We start from the raw sequence: 12,675 nt of genomic DNA on the forward strand, positions 1-12,675 counted from the left end.
CTAAATGGGTCACGCTTAACGACGAAAACTCCTTTACGACGGACTTTTCAGTCTCGTTAAGCGGGGACTCACTGTAATATTGTTTGCGCTTAAAAAAGGATAAATATTTGATTTTATTTATTTTATTTTAACTTTTAGGAAATTTTATTTTAAATTCAATTTGTAGAGGAAGAAGTTTATTATAAGTTCATGTGTACATCATGCATGTTAAGAGTTATAATAAAACATTTCAAAATGCATGTGTAACTCAGTTAAATAAAAGTCTGTTGTCCAGTCATATAATTTTAGTGTTCTTAAAATCTCGTCTCGTCTCGTTCTTGTGAACCCAATATCGTGTCTCGTCTTGTCTCCTGAGCTGAGTGTATTGTCACACCCCTAATGACTTCCTATGAACAAATCAAACTGCATTCCAGTGGTGAGTCACTTGTGTTCGGGGGCTGCACGTCAATGCCGAGGCCCCTTTTAAAACTCGTACGTATGCGTGCGTGTGTGTCTGCGGGTGTGTGCATGACTCACCTTGCTCCTGGTGGCTGACCAGGGTCTGCAGGGCAATGGCTGCCTCCACTTTGACGGGCATCTCCTGGTCGGCGATCAGGTCTTGCTTGACCAGCTCCACGGCGTTCCGCAGCACCAGTTCGTTATGGAACTTCAGAGTGCTGAAACAGTGCAGAACCCAGCAGGACTGCACACAGCCCAACACACAGCAGCGCTGCCTTTAGCACGCACAGTCAACACAGCTCTGCAGACCACCACCTGTTCAAAAACTCAACCGAGCCCTGTCTCACGCTGTATGTCTCGCGCTGTATGTCTCGCGCTATAAGTGTCACGCAGAGTCCATCGTGTCCCTACTTACCCTGGCCCGCAGGTATCCTAGGCCTGAGTTGAGCAGAGGAAACACATAGTTCTGTAAGAGAAGCTCCATCTGATCTCTATATATTCGCTTCTACACAGAGAGAGACAGAGAGAGAGAGAGAGATATAGAGAGAGAGATAGTGAGAGAGACAGAGGAGATATTGGATGTCTGAAGTACCACATATGACCATATTTCTGGTCAAACACAGTGCTCAAACTCTAACCTTCAGCAATGGATCAGCTAAAGCACCAATGACATGCAGTGCCCCGTCCTTCCTGCGGGGGTCAGTGTTGGGGTCCATCAAAATCTGATGACAGAACTCCATCATTTGAGGAAGAACCTGATCCAAGAACAAGAGCGAAGAAAATTCTGTTTCTCACAAATCGTGTTCTTGTGCACAGAGTCATCATACAGAATGAACACAAACACATCTTGAAGAGCGAAGGAGCCCGCGGGGAACTCACCTCTCTCCTCATCCTGGACGCCTTACACAGCAAAGTCTGAGCCGCCGTAGCAGGAAACACATGGTCATCGTACATATCTACAGCAGTGATGCAACAACACTCTCAGGTACAGGACACAGTGGACTCATCACGTCCACATACAGAGGCATTTATAACACACAAGCACTGACACTCAGAGGAAATGAGAATAAGGGACAGAGCTTTGTAGAGGGACAAAAGACGAGACACAGATAAAAAGAGAGGACAGATGGACAGATTGAGGATGATACAAATGAGAAAAGGAACAGGAGGGCAAGGGAGAGAAGGAGAGAGGGAACATGAGGGTGGAGGAGAGAAATGGAGGAGAGAAAGAGAGAGCACAGGAGGGTAGAGGAGAGGAGGTGAGAAAGAAGAGGTGGAGGATAGAAGAGGTAGAGGAGAGAGAGAAGAGGTGGAGGAGAGGAGGAGAGAGTGAACAGGTAGAGGAGAGGAGGAGAGAGAGAACAGCTGGAGGAGAGAGAGAACAGGTGGAGGAGAGGAGGAGAGAGTGAACAGGTAGAGGAGAGGAGGAGAGAGAGAACAGGTGGAGGAGAGGGGGAGAGTTCAGGCACTCACTGAATTTCATGCGGATGTACTCGTATGGGTCCTCCTGCCACAGCTTCTCATCCTCGTCCTTGTAGCACATGAGGGGGAACACCACGTCCTGAGATATAGTCTGAGACAGGGAGGACACACATGAGAGGGGGGACACCACGTCCTGAGATATAGTCTGAGAGAGACAGGGAGGACACCACGTCCTGAGATATAGTCTGAGAGAGACAGGGAGGACACCACGTCCTGAGATATAGTCTGAGAGAGACAGGGAGGACACCACATCCTGAGATATAGTCTGAGAGAGACAGGGAGGACACACATGAGAGGGGGGACACCACGTCCTGAGATATAGTCTGGGAGAGACAGGGAGGACACACATGAGAGGGGGGACACCACGTCCTGAGATATAGTCTGAGAGAGACAGGGAGGACACACATGAGAGGGGGAACACCACGTCCTGAGCTGTATGTGTACACAGTGTACAGACATTCCCAGGCACCATTGCCCCGCCCCCCCCAGCACCTCGCACCTGCATGTGGGGCTTCATGGTCTTCCAGGTGAGTGAGTGATAGATGCACTGGGTCAGGTAGCTGAGAGCGAGCTGTAGCACCCGCGCACTCACATACTGCTTCAGTCTGTGCTGCTCAACCACCTTCAGCAGGACCTGGGGTAAGACAGGGCCACACGGGCACACACGGGCACACACGCACGCACGCACGCACACACACACACACACACACACACACACACACACACACACACACACACACACACACACACACACACACACACACACACACACACACACACACACACACACACACACACACACACACACACTTGTCAATTTCCCTCTGGGATTAATAAAGTGATCTATCTATCTATACGCTTTCACATGCATTTCTTTTCATGTAATGCATTTAGGATTCTTTTTTAATCAGAGTGAATCTGCATACCTGTTGTATTCCAACAGCGTATGTCTTCAAGAAAAAATCTGCAAACTCAGAGTATTCCTTCGTCACGTTGCCCGGCCTTCCATACCTGGAATCAAAGCGCACGTGACTTAGAGTGACTTAGGGCTGCGTCGGTACGCGGGCGGCCCGGCCGTGATGCTCAGCGCTGGGGTGTGAGGTCACCTCTCAAACAGCCTGGTGATGATGTGCATAGCCCACTTCTTGCACTTCCACCACACCAACTCCGGCCGATCATCCTCGTCCATCTCCAGGGTCTCCTAGGAGCCGAGGAGGCACGTGGTAATGTTTCTGGAGCACGTCTTTAACCCGGTGTCAGAGGAGCAAGGTGTCAACGTGATCCTCAGCTCCTCTGATGTTGATGGCAGTGAGTGTGTGTGTGTGTGTGTGTGTGTGTGTGTGTGTAACAATAGGTGTGTTTTTATGGGACTCACTGCGGGGACGTCGCGATCTACGACGGCCCTCAGGATCTCCATCCACTGGGTCATTACTGTGTTATTAAGGAGCTGAAGAGGCAGGGAATACTACACCAGCACACACACACACACACACACACACACACACACACACACACACACACACACACACACACACACACACACACACACACACACACACACACACCATATGACCTGCAGGAACTTTACTGTTATGTTAAGAGGTATTCTTTTAAGAAATAGTAACATTAACAACAATATTATTGTTGTGAAATGTATATGCAACAACCAGTAGCTTTACATAGGTCTGTGTCCACACACAAACACACACACACACACACACACACACACACACACACACCTGCACGAGCGCATGGAATATCTTGAGGATCTGTTTCTGGATGAGTACGGAGAAGACGGTGGCGTCCAGCAGGAGCTGAGCGAGGAGCTGCTGGAGCCGCGGGAGGAAGAGCTGCATGGCGGCCAGCAGGGGCGCCCTCTCCTCCGCCTTCCGAAACCTGCCCACACCAACACCACCCAAACACCACCGCTCCGCTGAGAGAGCCGCTACACGCCGCGGTTACCAACACAGCCCGCCTGGGTACTGTCCACATGGTCAGCATTACTGACAACCATTATTTCTGAGATCACTATGGGATGAGCTGTTCAATTCCCAGGGCACTGATGGGACATATAGAGACATGACAGATGAGGGGCACTCACTCGTAGGTCTTGACCAGCTGGTAGAGGGCCAGAAGGCTGCCGTACCAGCTCCCGCTGTTCTGGGACTGCAGGTAGAAGCTGATCTTGTCCACAATGCCGGTCCAGCGGCCGGGGAAATCGTGCTTTATGATGGCGCGCAAGCAGACCGTCAGCTGGGCCCTGATCGGGAAAAGACATGCCGTGTCAGCTTTGGTGGAGGACGAAACCTACAGCTCAGCACTGGAAATGGACTCTGGAGTGTGTGTGTGTGTGTGTGTGTGAGGGACTGACCGTATGGACTCGGGACACTGGATGATGGCCTCCACCACGTTGTCACGGATCTGGCCACGGTCGTTCTCGTGGATGTTGAAGGGGAACACCACCTCTCCCAGTGAGGGCTCCCTGTCCTGCCAGTACTGGCCCACCATGTTCTTTAGGTAGATGGCAGCTGTGGTGTACAAACGAGTCATGCTCACACCTGCCCCGGGCACTAATCACTCCGCATGGCATGGCTCCAGCACGATTCTGTACCAAACAGCGAGCAGTGACAGGAGCGCGGTGGCTGAAAGAGGCTCCTCCGAGCTGGACACTTACCCGCCTGACGTACAGGGAACTCCACCTGCTCCGACACAATGATCTGCAGCAGGGTCGGTGCAAAGTTGATGATCTTGTAGGACTGGGAGACAAAAACATGGACATAATGTTAGAAAGAAAATCTTTCAGGTAAGACATTAGACATTAGAGTCTGCTGAGACTTCGCTTAATGGAGTTTTATCACATTCAGAGCATAACTACAGACTGCAAAAAAAGAACACACAAACAATTAATAAAATATAATAACATCTTAGTCACCATTTTCATAAATTCTATGACCCATAGGTTAACAAATACACAACAATCAAGCTCTATGTGATTCAAATTCATGACAAACGTTACACAGAACAAATCAAGTACAGAAACATTTTCATGTACCATACTGACTTGAACCCAATTTACATTAGACCCATGTAATCCTTTTAAATATAACCCAATTGTTGCAACTCACCAGCTGTCTCTGCTGGTTTAAATTTGTGTGAAACTTGCTCTTGTATTAACGAGCAAGAGAAATATTTACCTAAAGGGGTATTTTATTCATCCCACATGATGAAAGGTTAGTTGCTTTGTCAGTTAGTGAAGAAGACCCACTCAACCCAGTAATAAAAAGCAGAGAATGCATTTTCTGTACAGTCCTAAAGATTCCTAAAGCAACTGTTGCACAGACAGATCCAGAGCCTGCTATGCAACATCACAGAGTCGTGCCGTGTTCAGAATCATATTAATTTTTTTCTAAATAGGTTTTCTCCACCGTTGCTTTACTAGCTCTGCACACACTACACCACAGTAAGAACACAGCAACCCAAAGCGGGGGGAGACAGAATGTTACCCTATGGCTGGAATCCTGAGACGTAAATTTTAATTTCGAGTGGTCTTACAGCACAGATTCAAATAATCTGTCATACCTTTGGGGCCCTGACAGAAGACCACATCTTTATGACAATATCATTAATAAATGAAGCAGATTGCACAAATCTGATATCAGGAAATGGCTCACAGTCTTGACAAAGCAGTACATGTGCAGAGTTGCATGCGATATAGGGTGTCTCAAAAGGAAATACCCATATAAAAGAAAACAAGTGAAAAGTGTGATTTTGTCCCATTTTGTTCCATTACTGATGAACCTTCATTAAAGCATCTGGCTGAATGCTAGCACAAACCACAAATCTGTAAGAGGAACAACATTCTGCATATTCACAAGTATATTCATTTTACATTTCTTTAATTTTGAGACACCTTATATTTGCAGTACATAGACACAAGCATGGAAGACGTATTGCCAACAGGAACACCACACCGACACCGACAGCGGGTCCAGTGGTTGGGTTCTGATGACAGATCAGGGGTTATACGACTTTAAATGGAAATATGCTCATATCATTCACAACATTGTCCAGTGACAGTACAGACCAGTGCTAGGCTAGCTACATGGGCACTGATCTCATTAAAGAGTGCATCAGTAGTCCAATAAATACGGATTTCACACTGAATCGCGTCTCGTTGTTCCGTGAACGGGCTTATTGAGTGAAAGTAAACAGTTTAGTCACATTTACAGACACATCTAGCCGAGCTAAGGTAACTCAGCTGACGTGAAGCACCGACCCAAAAGCAGACCGACCTGGTTGAGTTCATTCTCAGCCGCTATCCTAAGGTTCGGGTCTATGGTCCCTTTCAGAGCTTGTATAATTCGGTTGGGATCCATTGAGCCCGGGACAGTAGAGTGAACGCAACGTTTTTTGACGAATGGCAAGCAAAATGCAGAGTGATCACAACTTTTTTGTTTTTTGGCAAATGGCAAGCAACTTAGCTAGCTAAGCTAACTTAGCCGCACACATACGCCGTGATAGTTTTACAGACCGACCCCATTTGCCGGCAAGCAGCGGCTCGTTGTCGCGAAGCCATGTAAACACGAACGATTTACGGCAGCAGATTCGAAATTAAAATTCAAAAGCAAAAAGGCAAATTTCGAGGACGAACTTTAATATTGGTTTGACAAAGCGGCTAAGGCGAACACAAATGAGATTTTTGGCTGTTTTAACGTTGATAACAAGATAAAATATCATTAGTATAAAGTACAATTTGACAACTGTTGAAACGTGTGAAATTACGTTAAACCCCAATTAAACTTAAAACGAAAACCTACAATTCTGTGAAATAATGTTGAGCACCGTTATTAGGCTTAGTGGGTAAGAGTTTGTGGGGCAATTCAGTTATTGGTGTAGTTGGTGGGTTATTTAGGTGTGGGCGTAGTTGCAGTTCAGGGGTCGCTGTCGACAACCGAGAAGATGGTTGGCAGCAACTTGTCTTACATAAACGTACGAGTTTAACTTTCTCACAACATAAACAAATATATGTATCTCATCATATTCTGATAATTAATCGACAGAGCAACGTAAAGGTTTATCCGGAGGCGAGAGGACATCATTCTGTTTGTAAATCGGTTCACACCGATGTGGTGTGGTTTTTTTCCCTCGTCTCTCGCCGTAGTGTTGTGACCGAGAAGTGTCATGGTGGCAGTACTGGGTCTCTCCTGACTACCGGGGCTCTCCCGACTACGCCTTGCAGGCAGAAGCAACACCTTTAGACGCCATGACCGAAGCTTTTCGCGACGAGGAGCTGCGGCCCGTACCCAAAGAGCGGGCCATCCTCGAGAGCTTCTTCACCCAGCTGGGGATGTTCTCCTTCGACAGGGCGAAGGACTACGTGGAGAAGGAGAAGGACGGCAGTAGAAGTGCCGGGCCCATCTGGGCGGCGCTGCTGGCCGCCCTCGCCCACCTGGCGGCTGCGGAGAAAGCCTATCACAACATGACCTTCCTAGGACAGAAAATGGGTAAAGCCGAATGCACTTTACTATTTGGTTACGGCCATAAAATGCTTCCATGTAGTTATTTTGTACGGTGGATGGCGCCAGAGACCCAAACTTAACCTTAACCTGCTTGTGTATGGGTCGTTGTAGTACCAGTGCGTTCCTCAAGGGGTGCTGTCACATATTCATTTGCGCCTAAGGCCCGTTCTCTTGGGGTGCAGGTGGCCAGTCGTTCTTCAGCAGGAAGGATTCGATCAGGACCATTTACACATCCCTCCACAACGAACTGAAGAAGGTGGTGTCCATGGGCCGCCATCCCCTCGGAGGCTCAACCCCGTACCTGGAGGAGCTGCTCTGCCATTTGTCTGAGCAGCTGTGCCACTTCACGCAGGCCAGGATGGAGATCGCTGACCTGTACGAGAAGATGCACGCCCTCGGCAGCCAGAAAACCGTGAACTCCGAGGAGCTGGTGAGCGCGTTGGAGAGCATCCTGCAGAAATACAGTTCCAGGTGAGTGCAGGGAGGGGTGGGGTTGGGAAGGGCTGGGTGTGTGAAGTTGCACTGTAGCTCCTACATGGTAGATGATCTGAGAGGATGGGGGGGGGTCAGACATATGCACACTTATCATGAACTAGCATTGTTTGAAGAGAATGAAATGGTAAGAGTGGATATATTTCCCTTAAGAGGGCAAGACATCAAAATTTATATTGCTATTGTATTAATTGAGAGGTAATAACACTTTGCAAATTAGCTCTGACAGTGGAACAGTAAGTAATGCACTGTTACAATAAACAGTGTAAATATTGTACAAACTGTTCATGACTGGGGTGAGCAAAACATTCTTAACTCATCTTCCATTTTCTGCCTTGCTTCTTAAGACCAGTGCCTCTGCAGACCCTCGGACTAGAAGAACAGGGTTGTGTGGTTCTGGCACTGGTCGTATTCAAATGGCTGACGTCATGTGACCTTAGAGGCGTACAATTGTGTATACACACGTATGCGTACATCCGTGTGACAGGGATAGTGGGGGGTGTAGACAGGCGTGCAGCCAGTGTTTTCCTTGGCAGCACTCGTTTCCTTCCAAAGGGGCACTTCTGCGCCTCTTGCCCCACTCAGGGTCACTGCGTGGGCCTGCCTCAGATTTGGCAGAGTCGGCTCTCTCTTTGTGTCCCCTCTCCCCACTTAAGCTTCAAATGATTATTAAAAGGACGTAACACGTCGTTTCGATCACAGTCAGCTGATGTGTGATTGGAGAGCTGTGTTCACTCCTCTTTTGTCACCTCTTGGAAGTCATTAATGGAATATAAAAATCGTGCGCTAAGCCACAGAGAAATAACGTAGAACTGCACGGGTACCGGTGCAAGGCTGTAAGTGTAGCAGGACTGTTGGGCGAGAGAGAGAGAGCTGTGTGTGTGAAGCTAAGGCCACAATTGCAGTGCAGCTGTGTGAGTTCAGTGCCTGACAAATGACTGGTGCACCCGCGCTCTCTCCTGCTGCCTGGTCAAGGTGAACTCGGCACTGCTGAACAGAGGAAGAGGAAGAGGCAGCTGGAGGAAGGGGGTGTGAGTGGGGGAGGGGAAGGGAGACTGATAGAGAGAGATGGAGAGGAAAGATGTCAGGTCATGAGTAATCAGAGTTAAGGATGGGGAGAAGGAGGCACGGCTGACTAAATCTCTGCAGTCTTATCTGATCAATTTATCAAGACACTGGGAGACAGTACCCTGCTCGCTGGCTGTGTGACGGCGCCCGTGCGCACTGAAACGGCATCAAAGGTGGAGTGGAGAACCATGACCCTGATATATGGAGAGTGTGGACTTTGTGATTAGGTCCCTACTGACCTGCAGAAAAGGACCCAGAGAATAACTCTCTCTCTCTCTCTACACACAGCGCATATATATATATATATATATATATATATATATATATATATATATATATATATGTATGTATGTATGTGTGTGTGTGTGTGTGTGTGTGTACACTCTTTCTTCTCCCTTTCTCCATTATATCATCCAATTCCCTCCTTTCCCAGTTCCATGTTCTCTTATTCTCTCCTTCTTGCTCTCTCTCTGCCTGCCAAGATATGCAATTAATGTTCAGTCAGGGGTGAAAAAAATCACACGCTGGTGCTGAATGCAGAGGTGATGTAATGAGCCAGAATCAGTAGCGCGCAGCCCTCATGGCTGGAGTCTCCACCACTAATGAGCCCAGAAACGCGTATCCCCCCCTCCCCCTCCCCCCCGTGGTTCAGCGATCACACACCGGCTGACTACGTTTCCGCCGCCTCCTTTTTTCTTTTCTTTTTTTATTCTTTGTACCCGGTTCCTGGGCTGGATTCCCCGAGCCGTCTTCGTTGCACGTGGTTTCCAGTGTCCATCTTGTGACGCCCCTGAAAACGGCCATTTTGTTTCTGTGCCGGCGGCATGCTGCAGGTTCCACCACCCGATCCTGAGCCGACTGGAGAGCAGTTTCCAGGCGGAGGTAGACGTTCTGACGCAGCTGCTGCGCTGCCAGGCCCAGATCTCCGAGTGGCACTTCCTGCCATCGCTGCTCAACCTGCATGGCGCCCACACCAAGCTGCAGGCCTGGTCGCAGGTGTTCGAGCGCCAGCGCGAGACCCGCAAGCACCTGTTCGGCGGCCAGTCCCAGAAGGCAGTGCAGCCGCCACATCTTTACCTGTGGCTACAGCGCCTGCAGGGGGCACTGCTGGCCAAGTTTAGTTTCTACTTCCACGAGGCCCTGAGTCGACAGGCGCCGCCGTCCGAGATGAAGGCGCTAACGGCACGCACGATGCCCGACTACTACGGCAAGGTCTCGGCCTTCATCCGCAAGAACGACGCCGCCAGCGTCTCGCTGGTCTTCGACAACCGAGGCATGGCTAGCTTCCAGGGCCACGGCTACCATCACCCGCACTCGTACCGTGAGGCGCCCAAGGGGGTGGACCAGTTCCCCGCCGTGGTGTCGCTGCCCGGCGGGGAGAGGCCACTCACCCACTGGCCCAACGTCATCATGATCATGAGCGACCGCGCCGCCGAGCTCAACTCGCTCGACAAGGTGACGTACTTTTACGACGACAAAGTCCAGAGCACCTACTTCCTGACGAGGCCCGAACCCCACTTCACGCTGGTGGTGATCTTCGACGGCAGGAAGTCGGAGAAGGACTCCAACGTGGTGCCGTTCCTGCAGGAGGTCGCTGCCTCGCTGAGGAACTCCAAACCCTTCAGCACACTCAAGCCAGGCTCCAAGTGCTAAACTCAACTAGGCATTTCAGCTCCAAGCCTTTTCTGGATTTTCCCTAGATTTTTCTTGATTTTCTTGAGCTGACATGTAGTCTTTGAATCCTTACGCTGCTGAAATTATTTTTAAATTTACATTTTTTATACACACATCTCAAAGAATAGGGCCAGTAGTTGTACTAATAATTTTGTTTCATACCTTTATCAACACCTGTTGTGACCAATTATCATCTGACCAAAGGTCGCTCTACAAAGTTTTAAGATTTTTTTTAACTGGTCCTTTTTTGACCAGATTGCATTGCTGCATTTCCAGGGTTGGTGTGACATGATTGGGCCGTTAATCAAGGGGTCCTAGTATTTCAGTTCACCTTCTTTTTAAATTTACAATGTGCAAAACATTTTAACAGCTGTTTAATTTTACACTTTGTGCACTTATATACTAAAATAAATGACATTATTTAAACCCTTGAATATAATGCCGCATTGTAAGTGCATTGACTTGAGTTAGAGACTTGAGATGGATATATATGATGGGCAAATGTATTCTGATTGTAAAAGTCCTTCAATACTTTACAGCCTAACATTTAAAGAGAGGTGTAGAAGTCAAAACGAGGCTGTCCAAATATAGGTCACCATGACGACTCTTATTGGGGTTCGTGCAAGTTTACAGAACGGACACTGACCAGCTCCACTGGTCCAGAGTTGAATATTGTAAAGTAAAATTTAACACCTAAGAATCGAAAGCTGCAGTCAGGAATAAATGTAGCACCAGATTGTGTAGGAGTAGTCTGGGCTACTGTGATTTGTTATTGCACAAACACAAATGAACCAAATATTCTACAAGCAGACACTGTTAGTGCTATGGATGAACGTATTAACCGTTTTACTGAAATGTGAATAAAAGTACTTGAAATCAGTCTGAGTTGCTAATTAATGTATCCATCTGTAGAGCTTGACACTCCATTTATACATGGAGTATATTTGCATTTTCGATGTCCTGTGTATGATTAATTATTACAGAGTTAAATAAGTGCCCTACAACCCCAATAAACCGTTCAAAGAAAGAACGCAAGGCCTTGGTCTTGTGCCACGTTCCCTCCCGTTTCATTTGTGTGTAAACCATATTCAAAATGGCTGCCATGTCAGCCCAAAAAGAAGCGATTTCAAAAATCACTTGCAGCCAATAAGAGTGCGGCCTGGAACTCGCGAGCGCTCATTAGCATTAATTAGCATCTGACGGACTTATTTACGCTGTTCACGAAAGCCCAGCGGTCTGGGTTCACGGAGCATGAAACTCACACATTAGAAAGAGTTTGAGTACCGAGTTATACTCCAGCACCCGGAGAGAGCAGAGTGCATGAAAAACAGTGATGAGATCATGTTGGGTATCATGTAATAGCTTAGAAACCGCTTTCTAAATATGTTCTATTGAAATGTTAAAATAATTTACAGATTAGCAGATTAATTTGCAGATTAGATTGCTGTCCACGTTTTTGTAATAATAATGGAGCACAAACATCTCAGACATTAAAGAGTTTTCACTATATTAGTTTGAAGTTGTGGGCAGAATTTAAATTGTTAATTGGATTTTCATAACATGCATTTATCATAATGGGGTTTAAACATTGTGTTGGTCTTGTATGAAATGTTCAAATGCTTCACAAATTTCACATCCTCCAGCTGTCTGCCACTATGATCTGAATAGCAAAACTGATAATCATAATAAAAGTCTGTGTGTGTGTGTATGTGTATATATATATATATATATATATATATATATATATATATATATATATATATACACCTACAGAAATGCTTGTTTATTACTGTAATACATCTTTCATCATCATCGTGATGCATTTCTCCATGTTAGATAGACCAGGAGGGTTCTTTAATGGGTATAATGGGTTCTAGTTTGGAACGATGTAATCACACACTGCATTGTAAATCCACATTACATTTGCTCTAAATGTTAATTAAGGCACGCTGTTATGTTCGACAGTAGAGCAGTTAGAAGAAGGAGCACATGCCTGTAGTCT

The 12,675-nt window shown here is 47.2% G+C and overlaps 2 protein-coding genes across 4 annotated transcripts in view; one reads left to right on the forward strand and one right to left on the reverse strand.

The window, feature by feature from the left end:
- ipo8 (importin 8) overlaps window positions 1-6,442 on the reverse strand; it is a 12,825-nt gene extending 6,383 nt beyond the window's left edge. For all 3 annotated transcript variants that reach the window (XM_077005250.1, XM_077005249.1, XM_077005248.1), the window contains exons 1-14: window positions 6,213-6,442; window positions 4,595-4,676; window positions 4,292-4,448; window positions 4,022-4,180; window positions 3,660-3,816; window positions 3,296-3,385; window positions 3,027-3,121; window positions 2,847-2,931; window positions 2,420-2,554; window positions 1,912-2,011; window positions 1,318-1,394; window positions 1,077-1,193; window positions 854-943; window positions 517-682 (exon numbers count right to left, since the gene is read on the reverse strand). In XM_077005250.1, the coding sequence (XP_076861365.1) occupies window positions 517-682; window positions 854-943; window positions 1,077-1,193; window positions 1,318-1,394; window positions 1,912-2,011; window positions 2,420-2,554; window positions 2,847-2,931; window positions 3,027-3,121; window positions 3,296-3,385; window positions 3,660-3,816; window positions 4,022-4,180; window positions 4,292-4,448; window positions 4,595-4,676; window positions 6,213-6,296 (1,594 nt within the window). In that variant the 5' untranslated portion in view covers window positions 6,297-6,442. The remainder of the gene's footprint in view (window positions 1-516; window positions 683-853; window positions 944-1,076; window positions 1,194-1,317; window positions 1,395-1,911; window positions 2,012-2,419; window positions 2,555-2,846; window positions 2,932-3,026; window positions 3,122-3,295; window positions 3,386-3,659; window positions 3,817-4,021; window positions 4,181-4,291; window positions 4,449-4,594; window positions 4,677-6,212) is intronic.
- A 132-nt stretch (window positions 6,443-6,574) lies between these two features.
- kics2 (KICSTOR subunit 2) lies at window positions 6,575-11,689 on the forward strand. The gene is made up of 4 exons (XM_077005258.1): window positions 6,575-6,909; window positions 7,082-7,424; window positions 7,622-7,910; window positions 9,833-11,689. The coding sequence occupies exons 1-4, from the start codon at window positions 6,880-6,882 to the stop codon at window positions 10,650-10,652; spliced, it is 1,482 nt and encodes a 493-aa protein (XP_076861373.1). The 5' UTR covers window positions 6,575-6,879; the 3' UTR covers window positions 10,653-11,689.
- The last annotated feature ends 986 nt before the right edge of the window (window positions 11,690-12,675 follow it).

The sequence above is a fragment of the Brachyhypopomus gauderio genome, chromosome 5, assembly GCF_052324685.1.
Source record: "Brachyhypopomus gauderio isolate BG-103 chromosome 5, BGAUD_0.2, whole genome shotgun sequence".
Classification (NCBI taxonomy): Eukaryota; Metazoa; Chordata; class Actinopteri; order Gymnotiformes; family Hypopomidae; genus Brachyhypopomus; species Brachyhypopomus gauderio.

Coding starts and splice junctions, on each gene's coding strand:
- kics2 (XM_077005258.1), top strand. CDS start 6,880: ATGGTTGGCAGCAACTTGTCTTACATAAAC. Junction 6,910..7,081: donor GCAACTTGTCTTACATAAAC/GTACGAGTTTAA, acceptor CTCTCGCCGTAG/TGTTGTGACCGAGAAGTGTC. Junction 7,425..7,621: donor CTTCCTAGGACAGAAAATGG/GTAAAGCCGAAT, acceptor CTTGGGGTGCAG/GTGGCCAGTCGTTCTTCAGC.